This window comes from Impatiens glandulifera, chromosome 3 (genome assembly GCF_907164915.1).
Source record: "Impatiens glandulifera chromosome 3, dImpGla2.1, whole genome shotgun sequence".
Taxonomy (NCBI): Eukaryota; Viridiplantae; Streptophyta; class Magnoliopsida; order Ericales; family Balsaminaceae; genus Impatiens; species Impatiens glandulifera.
In genome coordinates this window covers 32,629,825-32,644,397 of record NC_061864.1, presented here as the reverse complement: position 1 = coordinate 32,644,397, position 14,573 = coordinate 32,629,825, and the positions used below count along the sequence as shown (strand labels likewise).

The following is a 14,573-nucleotide window of genomic DNA, read 5'->3' as shown; positions in this document are numbered from 1 at the left end:
TAAAAATAGAGAATGCATATTACCTAGATGTGTTTTGAAGTGATAATGCATATGAATGCATATGCATATTGAACATATGCATATGAAAAAGAAGAGCGAAAGAATCTTACTGGGTTCTCTTTGGGCTCGAGGAAGCAACGGCGACTGGGGCTGAAGCAACTGTCGCCGGGAAGAGAGGGGGAGAAAAGAGAAGGAAGATGGCTGCCGGGGAAGGAGGGGAAGAGAATCGTCGGAAGTCGGTGAAAGAGGAAAGGAGAAAACGGAGGGAAAGGAGAGGGAAAAGAAGGAAGAAAAGAAAAGGAAGAAGAAGAAAAAAAAGAAAAAGAAAAAAGAAAAAAAAAATGTAAAAAGTAAAAAGGTTATGGAGGGTATTTTTGGAAAAAATTTTAAAAAAAAGTTAAAAAACAAAACATTTATTATAGAGGTTAAAAATCAAAATACCTCTTTTTAGGGTCATATTATCAAATTTTCCTAAAAAAAATGTCATCTCAACTCAATCATTAATCTCATAAGATATGGACAAATGTCTAGGATGACTAAAAGGGGGAAAACAAAATTAAGGAATTAGATTTTGTGATTTGAAAGAGTAACAAATAACAAAATCATGTTTAACTTTCAAAATAAAATATAAATAAATAAATAAATAACTTTTCAGCACAAAAAAACTATAGTTTCATGTGAATCTATTATCATCAACTTCCAAAAACTACCCTAAAAAAATTTGACTCAATGTGAAGATATTTTTGTGGAATTTCTCAGATAAAAAATATAGTATTACAAGGCATGAGAAGGTGGATTGAGATTCCAATGACCAAAAGACCATAACTATTGTCTAATGACAAAAGCATTTGGCAACTTGCTCTAATCCTCACCCAGCCCCTGAGGAGAAGAAAACACCTTGGATCCAGCTTCAAATGCATGATTATGGAAACAATGGAAATCCATTTCTTGCATCTAGCCGCCATTATTCGAATGACTTCATCAAAGTCAAGGATAAGTTTCAGACTCCCAACTTCTTAAGCTACCAGACTTCAATTCATGGAATCAATGCCTGATTTACACAACATTGTTGAATGGGACAACAAAAATTTGACTTGAATAAAATCCTAATCAAATTCCGAATCCTAGGTTGTGTTCCTTGCGATCCTTTTGCCCTTCGAATTTGGCTTTCCTCCTTATGGTCAATGGTCTTCCAGGTAGAAACTTATTTCACCAAATGTATTTCTGAAAGCTTTAGTATGCCACAAATCTCCAACAACATTAATGAACTCATCTATTTTATTGGAATTGTCATTCATAATGTCTATAAATTGGTGTCTACACTTTTAGTCCAATCACTATTCGCAACAATTTCACTAGCTCTAACCATGATGAGCTGTGAATTCTCTTCCAGAGCAACACATGCCACTTGTATACAATTGAAACCTTGAGGATCCACCTTTGAATGAAATACCTCATTAGGTCCAACTTTGATCATATTTTCTTAATCTCGGACTCAGATTTTTTGTATAGAGTTGCAAGAGTGCATAAGGATTTCATCTCCATGGATAAAACTCCACCACTTAATAAACCTTCTATCTTTAACGAGGTTTTGTACATTCATCACGTCTCCTTTATAATCAATTTCTGCTTCTTTCTTGGGAGTCTACTGTTTTGGACATCCCTCATTTCCTTTCTACTGTCAGTGTTCTGGTTTATTTAGTGCAAAAAAAAAGAGAAAGAACAGGAACCACAAAATATACCATAAATGCTAAATTGGTTAAGACTTAACAAATATCAAACAGACATCTATGCATAAATGTCAAACTGGGTAAGACTTAGCAAAGATCAAACAGAAAAAACTAAGATTAAAATACCAATATTTAAGTTGACCCACACTCTCCACTAGAGCAGTTCTTTAAAATATCAGAAGATGCAGCAAGAAAATGCAATCAAGCATGAACAATCGAAAAAAGGACATTGCATATTAAACATAGAACCTCAAACGCTTTGTTATTGGCATATGTAAATCTTATTTTGCAGCTGCCACCAATGCAGCCCGGGCTCGTGCAAAAGTAGAAATTAATGATCCAAGTTGCAGCTTGTCATTGCATCCGAAGGTCAATCTATACCTGAAAAATAAAGAAAAAAGAGCAAAGAATCATCTTAATGTAACTGCTTCATACTCAGCCAGAGAGACTCCACTACATTGTCCATATATACATACTTACATCTAATCAAATCTTTGTTGCACAAAATAATACATAATCCCATTTGGAACACTTGTATACAAAACTTTTGTATCCAGAATCGTATCTGGATGAGATTATCTTTGAAAGCTAAACTTAGTTGACAAAAAATAGTATTGGTTGTTTCTCATCTACAATCGGATCCGGATTACAAAATGGGTACTAACCCTATTGGAAACTACTATTTTATCACATTGTCATAATCTCAGTCTAATTGAAAATTTGTCAGAGTTAACATTTAAGTGACTTTTATGGATCATGATTCACATTATTTTCTCCAGAATACAGTTCTGCGATTTATTAATTTCTTAGACCATAGTGTAATTTTTTACTTCTTGGTATGGTGTTTTTTCTTGATCATGATCCAAATTATTTTTTAGATCATTGTGCTTTTTGATAAACCTAACAAAATATAGATTTTTTAGAATCATGATTCATATGAAAAAGAAAGCATGCCAAAACAGCACACTATTTATTGTTTGAATTTCTTTGATTCCTTTTTAATGTTTCTTATTCTGTTCACTGCTATTAATTTGCAGAAAAACAGCACTAGATATAAAGGCAAATGAGAGGGAAAAAGGAAACTCAAACTCCAAATACCTATACTAAAACTGTTTCCATGATCTTTGAAAGAACTGTTATTTTGCTTGAATACTACTGATCATGCATTTATCCACTAGCATGACATATAATATCTTATATATATATTGATGAAAATAAGAGTTGAAATAGGATACTCACTCAATATCAGCCAAGTCATTGATCAGAAGGATTCGAATGTTCGGTGGCATGCTTATCTTAAACACAAACCTGTGTTAAGCAAAATTTATATAAGCCACATGACAATATATGAGCTATTATAAAATTATATGACGTTATCTTACATGGTTACTTCTCTTATGATATCCACCACAGCCAGTCCTTTTCTTGTTTTCATATCCGATATTCCTAGACATGGTTAAGTCAACAAGATATGGTGGAAAGAAGAATTCAGAAAGAAAATAAAAAAAGAAGTTAAGAGACAAATTGGGCACTACTAGTTGGATACGTTTGAAACTGGTGGAGAAAGACTCGTTAAGAAGCCAGTAGGATATCTGTTCAACATCTTTGGGCAAAGGATTACCAGTACACAAGTAGATAGCTTCTTCAGTTAAATGCTCATAAGCCATATGTGTAGACTGCATACATAAAGTGAAAACATTGGATATCAAAATAGAAGTAGAACATTGCAATATAGGCCTAAGATCCTTGAACAAGAAATTACCTAAAGTTGAAATAGCCAAATATAGCTATTTGCACAGGTATTTTACGATTAAGAATTATTTGTCTCTTGTACAGATAGTGTATGAATATTGAGTTTTTTTATTAATTTTTTCATGTTGATGATGATCCGAAAAATCTACATTTGTTATTTATGCAGAAATTCACAATGATTTAAGAAATAATAAGATGATGATCCACAAAATAATATGATCATGATTGATACCAAAAGAGAGACAAAGTTACACTATAATTTGGATCATAATCAATAAAATAATGTGCATTGGTAACAAAAACTACGCCATAATCTAGTTCACTATCCAAAAAAATCACTTTCAATGAGATCATGATTGTGATAAAATACTAGTTTCAAAAAGGCTAGTGATACATAAAACTATAAGATATCCCTCTTTCACAAATTACTCAATTTACACTAGTGATCCATAAACGATGAAGGATAAATCAAAGTACATAAAAAATATCTATCAGTACAGAAAATTTCATAATCCATAATTCAATGAAGAAGACAAGATTTGCAGACATGTGTGGTTATAAAGTTAGGTAGCCCTCTCAGTCTTAGCAACAACCACTATTGATCATTCATAAGCCTCATTTGTCAATTCTGCTACTAAAATCACATACGATAATGTGAGATATATCCTCAAATGAACTTTATCCTTATGAGGACTAAATACATAAAAGCAAAGATAAAGAACTGAAAGACCTGCAAGATATTCAAAGTCTTTCTCATATCACCATTGCTGAGCTTCACAAGTGCAGTTATTCCATCCTCGGTTACATCCAACCTGATAAAATAAGTTAAATAATATTTCATTAAAGTGGCCACGTTTGGCTTGAGGAACGAAAGAGTCATCAACAATGTGGAAAAAGAGGCGACAATCATGGGGAGACAGGGAAAGGAGATGTTGAGGCTTTTTGCATCTTATGTGAGGTAGGATATTGATGCTTATTTTTAGCTTGTTTTTTCTTTAACAATTCATTAGAACAAGTGTGTTGCTTTGAATCTACATAACCCTTTCTCCCTTTCCATATTCAGTTTTCATACCCTAACTGGTATTTTTGTGACCAGCTGACCGCATTTCGCTATATTTCAATTTATATAATCATTAAATTTAAAAAAGAAATAGTATTTGCTTTAGGATAAGTGAAAAATCTTTTTATTTATCCACACTCTACACGTCGCACTGACCATGGGAAAATCCAAACCATAACAATACTAATCATGATATGAGTTGGCATAAGTTTATCAAAATGAAGTAAACAAATATAAAATCTCAAACTAAAAGAAAGCCAAAAACAATGACAGCTTCAGATCAAGGTTTTCATTTGCCTACTTGAATCTCAATTTCCTTGGTGAGTGTATCACGACATAATCGGGTTTGGCTCCTTTCTCTCATCATGGTTGACACCACCATAACCTCTTTGTTTCTCTTTGTCGAGCTTTGATTTAGCGATCTTAACTTCTTTTACCTGTGTTTTTTATAATATCAAAATTCATTTTTTCTTCTCTGCAAATGGATACCTCAACGCTGATTCCGAATATAGTCGAAATTAAAATTCTCATTGAAATGATTCTCCCTTCACTGCGCATGCGACTCCCCCCACAATTTGCATGGTCTCATCGATAAGTCTTCTCCTCTTGGTCGTTCTATGTTCCTCAGCCATCATCCTCTTGCCCAAAAAAATGGTGTATAGAGGCTCAATGTGATCTTCACAATATGAATTTTCTATCTCTCCTTTGTTCAGTGAACATTCGCGTCATTATCCGGTTCTTCTTCATTGAGGGAGGGGTTCATGAGACTTGCGTTCTTTCCTATTGTTGCCGATGTTGCATCTTCGAAATTCAAAAGGGACGCAACAGTGGAGTTGAGTCACATTATTAGGGTTCTCAACGATTTGGTCATCAAAAATAGGTGTAGACCGAGCAGAGGAAATATCTTGGTGTTCTAGTCTTCCCTTCTTTCGCTTGATTATCGTGGTCATTGTAGTCCTCCCCATGTTGGGTAGGTGATCCCTTTAAAGGTTTCACGTGTGGGATCCATCTCGATGTCATTTTACACATGAACCAGTGTCTCCATCTCGATAAGTTTATATTTCCCTATAATTGGGTAGTAGATATTGATAGTCTCCAACATATCATATAATTCATCGGCTTGGGAAGAGCCTTAGTGAGCATATAAGCCATCAGACTGCGTGAATTTCTTAGAAATGAATTGTTGATGTGTTTAGTTTTGTCATGGTGAACCAGATTCTTTGCAATACTTATTGGGATCGGTTGTCAAACGTCATTTGAATGGGTCCATCAAGGGTAATCCTAACTCTTTAAGGATGTGGCGTATCCAAATTCCTTCAAAGATTTCGAGCGCAAGAGAACAATACTCAGTATTGGCACTATTATGAACAACTAACATATTATTTTTTGCTTCTCCAGGTGACGAGGTTGAGCCATATAGACAAACAATATCTAAAGGTAGATTTAATGTTGGTAATGTCCCCAACCAAATTGGCATTGAATAGGAGGCTTCTTCCCGAAGAACCTTTTAGATACCTCATGATCCTAGAAATTGCGTAACCTTTTAGATACCTCATGATCCTAGAAATTGTGTTCATATGAACTTTTGAGGATTCATGAATTGGCTAATAACGTGCACAGCGAAGCCAATGTAGGACAAATATGAAATAAGTAAAGAGTCACATCCCAAGTCGATGGTATCTACCTTTGTCAGTTGAAATGTTGTCTTTGTTGTTTCAAAGTTTGTGGACCTAGTCCATGTGGTATCAGCATGCTTACATCCAAACATATTGGTTTCCTTTAAAAGACTCATGGTGTATCTTTTTGGCACAAGGAGATCCCCTTCTTTGATCAGGCAAGTTACATTCCTATGTAAAACTTTTACCAAAGGGTCTAAGATCTTTGGTCACATTCCTAGGTAAAACTTTTACCAAGGGGTCTAACATCTTTGGTGTCGACCGACTTGTAATGAATTCTTTCAAGTTTCGAATTTCTTCTTCATCGTCCCCGATTATAATGATGTCATCAACGTAGACAATGAGGATTGTGGTCTTTTTATTTGGAGTAATCTTGACGAACATAGTGTGGTCGACTTAGCGTTGAGAGAATCGTTCTCGATGTTGTTGATTAAGAATTTTTCGAAACATGCCCTCGATGATTGTTTGAAGTCGTTGAGAGATTTATGGTGGCGTCAAACTTCGTTGGGTGAATCACTAGTATCGGGAGGCACGTTCATGTAAACTTCTTCAAGGTAACCTATTTATGAAGGCCTTTTTTATATCGAGTTTGTGAAGTTCTCAATCTTTGTTAGCCGCTGAGGATAGGACTATTTGGATAGTGTTGAGTTGTGCCATAGATGCAAAGGTTTCTAAGTAGTTTATCCCATATGATTGGGGAAAACCTTTGGTGACTAGCCGAGCTTTAAACCTTTCAACCAATTCGTCGGAGTTATTTTCGTCTTGAAGATCCATTTAAATTCTATGGGTTTTTATATCCCTTATGAAGCTCAGAAAGGGACCACTTATGGTTCTTTAGAAGTGTGTCAATCTCTTAATTAACGACACATTTCCATTTTGGTTTTTCGAGAGCTTTATGAATGGATGTAGCATGATGTTGTCATAGTTGTCAATATATGCCCAGTATATCTTTTTTTAAATGGTTTTGTGTGAAACTCATAACCATGAGAAATTGAGTTACTACGCTCTATCGCTGAATTATGAGTCGCCACAATATATGCCCAAATCTCTAATAGACATGTGTATGAAACAAATTTCAAAATCAGGAAATATCTGCATAACCTAATACCTTCCTTGAGAGAAATTGGCAAGTCAATAGGAGGAATATCATGATTAGTTGTCGTAGATGAAATTTTTGTGGGACTCGAGTTCGAGGAGGATTCATAGACAGGTGCAAGTTGTGTTCTTCATTGAGTGCAAACTTTTAACTTTTTTTTCGGAAGAGGTGGAGTTTGCTGAGGAAGTGGTTGTGGGTTCAAATACAGATTTTGGTACATGTATGAAGGTAAGAGGGATGATGTCTTCGGGAGAACCACCATATTGAAAATTAATAAATTATTGATATTCCCCCTTCAGCATGATGATAGAAGGGTTGATCTTTAATGAAAGAGACATTCATGGAGTTGAAGACTTTTTTGGAGCGAGGGCATTAGCATTTGTAACCTCTCTGCTTTGGTGAGTACCCGAGAAAGATACATTTTGCAATTCGAGGATTGAGTTAGTTCCAGTTGTGGTTATGAATGTGGACAATAGAGGTGCATCCAAAAATTATTGCAGGAGTGTTTGGATGCGATTTTGGAATCAGGAAAGATTATGAGGTATTTTTAAAAGGGTTTCGATTGGACTTTGGAGTTGGAGAATGTGTGATAGCATACGGATAATGAGGTAGGCAGTGGTGGATATGGCATCGGCCCAATATATTCTGGGAGCATTGGAGTCGAATAGGAGAGATCATGTTACCTCGAGAAGGTGTTGTTATTTTCTTTCACCGACTACATTTGTTCGAAGAGTATCAACACAAGAGTGTAGATGAATGATGCCCGTTCATTTTAGGAAGCCGCGGAAGTTGGAAGAGAAAGAATCCACGTATGTTGTCGATTTTGAAGGCTTGAATGGAGTTTTAGAATTGGTTTTGGATTAAGATGAAGAAGTCTTCCAAATTTTGACAAATTTTTATTAGGAAAAGTCAAGTGAGGTGTGGTTGTCGATAGAGATCACAAACCATCGTTTATTATTTAAAGAGTTAGAGCGGAAAAGTCCACATAAAGGTCATTCATACAACAAGGCAAAAAATCGCAAAGCTACCCAACCACTCCACCCTTGGAAGAAAGATTCAAAGGAAAAGGACAAGTGATTAAAGTAAATCATTCAGTTTGAGAACTAAAAAGAATGAGGACAAAGATAAGATGAAAAAATACTCAGAAAATATTTGTTTCTTTTCTTTGAGACGGATATAATTTATCTATGAGAAGACCTAAGCTACATTGTAACCTTATTGCCTCAACCACCTATCAGCTAGATAAAGATGGTTGGATTTAGGGTTTTGACAGATTATTGTACTGACAAGGAACAGTTTAGAAATATCAAAGTAACCATTGATAGTTGTTTATTGCCTTGTAGCATAACAAACTACAAGTACAAAACTTGAAAGCTTCAACTTGAAACTCTTAAAAAAAGAATGCCTTCCCTTGAAAAAGAGGCTACAAACTAATCTGACAAGTATCTGAGACATACAATAAAGAACAAAAGAGCTTGTGGTGTTAACAACCATAAGAACACGAATTCATTTTTTTTCAGAGTTACGTATTGTTCTCAGCATAGATGAAAGGAAACAAAAACAAATAAGCTGGCCAAGGCAAAAACAAGAAAGTCTGATATTTACCTCTCAGCTTGAATGACATGTTTAAGTCGTTCTCTGACATGGACAGCATCAAGAGGAGCAAAGCGAAATCGAGTACATCTAGACTGCAATGCTGGAATTATCTTGTTCACATGATTACATATGAGAGCAAACCTTGTGCTTTTTGTGTATTTCTCTATCACTGTAACATAATAATGAAACATTTAGCATATAGATTATAAAGATATCTTTGGAAGAATATATGTTTCTGATAGATAAAGACAATAATTTTCATTTTACTTCTTTTACTTAACAAATTAAAGTGAAGCAGTGCTATAAAACAACTTTTTCTTCCACTTTCGTTTCTTTTACTTCACTTTCTGATTACTTTTACCTTTCTACCTAATTTCTCACTAAACAAATGCACCCAAAAGTAAAGAAAGAAACTGCATGGCCTTACCACGCCGCAAGGCGAATTGTGCATCTTTGGTCATGGCATCTGCTTCATCTAATAAAACCAACTTTATTGGTAACTTAACACTGCAAAAGAAGTGCAAAAGTCATATACAACATGTACAGTTGTACACAATAGAGAGTTCAAGCTTATAGAGTAGAAATTCTCAGAAACTTAAAATGGCACTAAGAGTTATAAATAAGCTGTTCTCATCTCTTCCTTAAAAGCCTGAAATAATGCAACTATCCAGGAAATCATGCACAAACAGTCATTGTGCTTGGTAGTTCAAATCATGGATATTTTCTGGATTTAAAAATATATTAGAAGTACATTTTTTATAATGTAATAGCTAATCTAACATGTAGATGTCACATGGCTTTCTCTCTTTGGGAAAAATATTATACCTTTCTCCAAATTTGTATATAAAAGCTGAAGAACTGAAAATGGAGCAATCAAGTGTCTATCTAAGGCAGTATGAGAAGATAAAACTTCATTCTCAAACAAACAGTAGTAGGAATACACTTGTAATGAAGTGTTCTGCTTATACAAGCTTGAAGTTTTTCCTGTCACTTTCACTAATAATTTTTATAACCGGTCATTTCATTAACAATGGTCCATAGACAGAAGAAGAAAGTTTGTTAAAACTTGTGAAGACAAATTGATATTCATTACTATATAGTATATCTATTAGATCAGCTTGAAACATACACATTCTTGAAATGAATCCAAGACATCTAGAAACACTTCTACGACTCTATCTTTTTCCATAGGCCTTTCCCATGTGACCTTTACCTCTTCAGAAGGGGGAATGAAGACCTATCTAGAAGTTGTGGCTTGTTTTAAAGAATATAAAAAGCTTAGGTTTGATGCCTTTAGGAAGTACATATAGCCAACAAGATGACACATAGTATAGTATCTACAATAGCCCAGGGATATAGCATCTTATAATACAAGATAGAAATAAAATAAAAAGCTCCCACATAAAGAAACATGGTAAGAGTTCAAAATTTTTCACCTGCAACAAAAAAAAAATCAACTGAAATTGAGATTTTTGAACAAGTTACAATATCATATTCAAGAACACATATATTTACACAAAGTTAATACCTCATTTGGTGAAATGAGGTTGTTCATATTTCAACTCTTCATTCTACATCAAACCTAGTTGAACTCCAAAATAACCTTATCTTTTATCAATTCTCCAAATTATACTGGAAACATAACTTTTTAAAAGAATTTACTCATTAGCTTAATTTACAGGACAGTGCTTCCCTGGCTGCTTAAATTCAATGATAACCAGTTGTTAAGATTAAGACAAACACAGGATGAGAAAGTTAATAGCCAAAACAATTGACATGTGAGAATTAATAACAATAAATGATTTTAGACAAAAGTAACAGAAGGCGGATTACCCAAATGTAAGGCTACGAGTGCTGGAAAAATCCTGAATCTGTTGTCTGACAATGTCGATTCCTCTCTCATCTGAAGCATTAAGCTCGAGAACCATGTTGCTCATTTGAGAGCCATACAGCTTGCGCGCCACAGCCAATATAGTGGACGTTTTACCCGTTCCAGGAGGTCCATAAAGCAATAAATGAGGCAATTTGTTTTCATTAGTAAGCCTATCAACTGTTTGATGAAAGACCCAAGAGAAAAAAGCCTAATTAGAAACTTAATAATGGGTATTCTAGCAAGTAAAGTATATAAGAAAAACCCTAAGAACAAAGAGACAAGTGGTTACTGGTGTCGACAATGTCGCGATGAGCTGCAACATCGGCCAGGGAATGAGGTCGGTATTTCTCGACCCAGGGCGTTGCTTTGGTGTCAGGTGTGGACTCGACGACGACATTTTTTCCCTTGGTATCGTCGTCGACGTCCATGAGAGTGATTGCATCTTCCATGTTTAGTAATGAGATTCAAGCTCTTCTTTTACCCTCTTCTTAGCGTGACCAGTGAGTAAACCTGGACTAACCTGCCTCTATTCTTTAATAGTGTTCTCCCGCCATTCGACCAGAAGAGAAAAGTGCTTCTCTATTTTAATCGAATATTCAATTCCAAGGATGTCAATGAGGAGTCTTGGTTTTTTATTTCATATAAAAAAAATCAGACTTTTCAAATATTACAAAATTTTCAGAATTTTTAAATATGTCTTATCATTTATTTTTTAAACATTAAAAATTTGAAGAGTATCAGGGTCAATAAAAAAATGCTGAGCTTTGTTTGCCCTAAGGGTGTGAGTAAAACCTAGGGGTATAAACGAGCCGAGTTCGAACTAGTCCTGGCTCGAGTTTAGTTCGACTCATTTTTTATTGGCTCGAACTCGTCTCGATCATATAATCATAGGCTCGAGTTCGGCTCAAAAAGCTCGAATTTAAATATATTTATATATTAATTTCTTATATTAAAAAATATAATGGAAGTCGAGAATCCATTCATCAGATCATATAACCCTCCGCGTACTTTTTTGTTTTACGCCCCGTAACTCTTCCTTAGTCAAGACTTGGTTAACGTAATAATGGATGTATTAATTCGCATAAGAATACACGTAGAGTACCTAAGGAAGTTATTCATGTTAAACAAGTTTAGGAATAATATTTTCAAGTCATGTATTATATTGAGATGAACTTAAAAATATATTAAACTCTATTATGTTTATTTTGAAAAATAAAAAACACTCTATAGGGAAATAAAAATAATTTTATATCTTATAAATATAATACATTGAGATTGTATATATTAAATAATATTACAGTACAATTTTATTTTGATTTAATTTAAAAAAATTATATTTCTATAATTAATATATATCAAATTTATTTATTTATATAACATATATTTTTTAATTTATATATATTTTGGGAGGCCTATAATCAATAAGTATATAGATAGTCTTATGGGTATATTTCAATTTTTGAATAAAAATTAATATATAATAAAAAAAATTATATGATTAGGCTCGAAAAAGTTCGACGAGCCATCAAGCGAGTCATACCTAAACTCGAATTCGGCTCGAATCTTAAATGAGCTGGCTCGAGCTCGACTTGAATTCGATTTAGACCGAACTCGAATCGAACTTTGACCGAGTCACTCACGAGCGGCTCGACTCATTTATACCCTTAGTAAAACCTATTAAACCCTAAACCAAAACCGTTCGGTAATATCAAATTGTATTAGCCAGACTAAATTCATTATAGTTTTCTTTTTACCAAATTGATTCAAACTATTTGATTTGTCGATTCAACATCACTAAAATCGCTCAAACCGACCAAATATTTACAAAATAATATTTAAACAAGGCATGAACAATAATCAAACCTTAAACCAGCAATGATAAGTAACTTATAAAACTAATAATAATTAGATAATATGGGAAATTTGACGAAATAGCCCTAATAACAGGGTTATTTTTAAAAATAACAGGGGAATTATTTTTTTTGCAAAATTGAACTTTTGGCCCTAGTAAAAGACCAAATTACCCCCTTAATATTTTTTCTCTTCTTTTTCTCTTCTTCTCTTTTACTCTCTTCTTTCTCTCTTCTTCTTACTCAGGGCAACGAGGGATCTCTACTATCCCGACAATGACCACGACTACGAGTCTTTCTCTCTTCTTCTCTTTGTGATCGATTTTTAAAAAACATATTTTTATCGACTAGTTTGAAAATTCTTGGACACTGTTTAAAAAAAATTATTTTTTTGAAAACGTGAGGGGAATTAATTTTAATGTTTGAAAAATTGAAGTTTTAAAAATAAGGCTTTGTAGACAACTCCATATCTTACCTTCCCGTCGAATCTGGGAGAGATTGTGAGTTTTTTTAATGGGAAGTATGTAGGCCTTTTTAACTTTTTTCAATATTAATTAACCTCACGACTAGAGAGTCGTCACCTAATTTCATAAATTAGGAAATTAAGAGATGTGAGTTCGGCGTTTAGTTTCGTGTGAGAAAGAGTTTTTTAGACGCTATGTCCTACAATGCCCTTAAGGTCTCTACTAATTAATTTTGGCTTTTTTTTAATTTTTTACGCTTTACATTTTAGAATTTATCAATTTTAAACATTTAAAGGGTTTGTATGAAATAAAAAAAGATAAAAAAAATAAAGAAAATAAAGAAAGACAAAAGAAAACTAAAGCAAATAAAACTATACAAAGAAAACAAATTGTTTTACTTAGGATTCTTCAAATTCAAATGGCCCTTAAAGTTTTATAAAAGTTTACTAATATATAATTCAACATCTTACATCTAATTATTCAAATAATAATAATAAAACAGTACAAAAGAAAACAATTTTTTTATTTTGTACGGGTTCTTCAAATTCAAATGGCCCTTAAATTTTATAAAAGTTTATTAATATATAATTCAACATCTTAGATCGAATTATTCAAATAATAATAATAATATAATAATAAAACTGTACAAAGAAAATATTCTTTTTAGGTTCTACAAATTCAAATGGCCTTAAAGTTTTATAAAAGTTTATTAATATATAATTCAACCTAGATCTAATTATTCAAATAATAATAATAATAATAATATAATAAAACCGTTTTTTACCTCTTACTTACATTAAACTTTATGTTTTTTTAGTTATATTTTATTTTATTTACATGTTAAATATGTTATTAATGTTTACATAAATCATACATAAAGTTAAAGACCTAATTAGTTAATAATCATACATACAATCATATTATATAATAGAAAAACCAAAAGCAATTTTATTATACGAAGACAAAAACTAAAGGTGAAGTCAAGAAGCTTACAAAGATGGTTGACTCAAGTTGATGAACTCTTTTATTTCAAAGGGGCAGCATAAGGGCACTTGATATTAAAATGTGGGGTTTTGAAAAGAAGAAGGTCACGTGAAAGTGAAATGTGAAAAAAGAGAGAGGAAGAACCCTTTGTTAGGGTGCTAAGAGGGGTATTTATAAACAAAGCTATGAAACCCTAGGGCCCAAAGGCCCATTTAACACACTTGACCATTGGAATGAGATTTCTGTTTTAAACATATACAAATGTTTTAAAAAATTGATCAATCTCCACTTGACATGTCACTAAATGTCAAGTAATATCCAATAGGATTAATCATTTAATAATAATGATATAATACTTGGTCATTTTAGTTTTTAATAAAAAAATGACCAAGCCTTCAATCTTTTCTTCCACACGGTTGAAACTTTCTTTCTTGCAACTTCTTCCTTTTTTTTGAATCTTCTCTTTCTTTCTTTGACCGCACATGATAGGAT

The 14,573-nt window shown here is 33.3% G+C and overlaps 1 protein-coding gene across 1 annotated transcript; it reads right to left on the bottom strand.

The window, feature by feature from the left end:
* Positions 1 to 1,726: 1,726 nt before the first annotated feature.
* LOC124930675 (replication factor C subunit 3) lies at positions 1,727 to 11,351 on the bottom strand. The gene is made up of 9 exons (XM_047471010.1): positions 11,073 to 11,351; positions 10,744 to 10,960; positions 9,338 to 9,417; positions 8,920 to 9,079; positions 4,213 to 4,294; positions 3,277 to 3,406; positions 3,113 to 3,176; positions 2,970 to 3,038; positions 1,727 to 2,111 (listed from the first exon to the last, which is right to left on the bottom strand). The coding sequence occupies exons 1-9, from the start codon at positions 11,230 to 11,232 to the stop codon at positions 2,012 to 2,014; spliced, it is 1,062 nt and encodes a 353-aa protein (XP_047326966.1). The 5' UTR covers positions 11,233 to 11,351; the 3' UTR covers positions 1,727 to 2,011.
* Between the last annotated feature and the right edge of the window lie 3,222 nt (positions 11,352 to 14,573).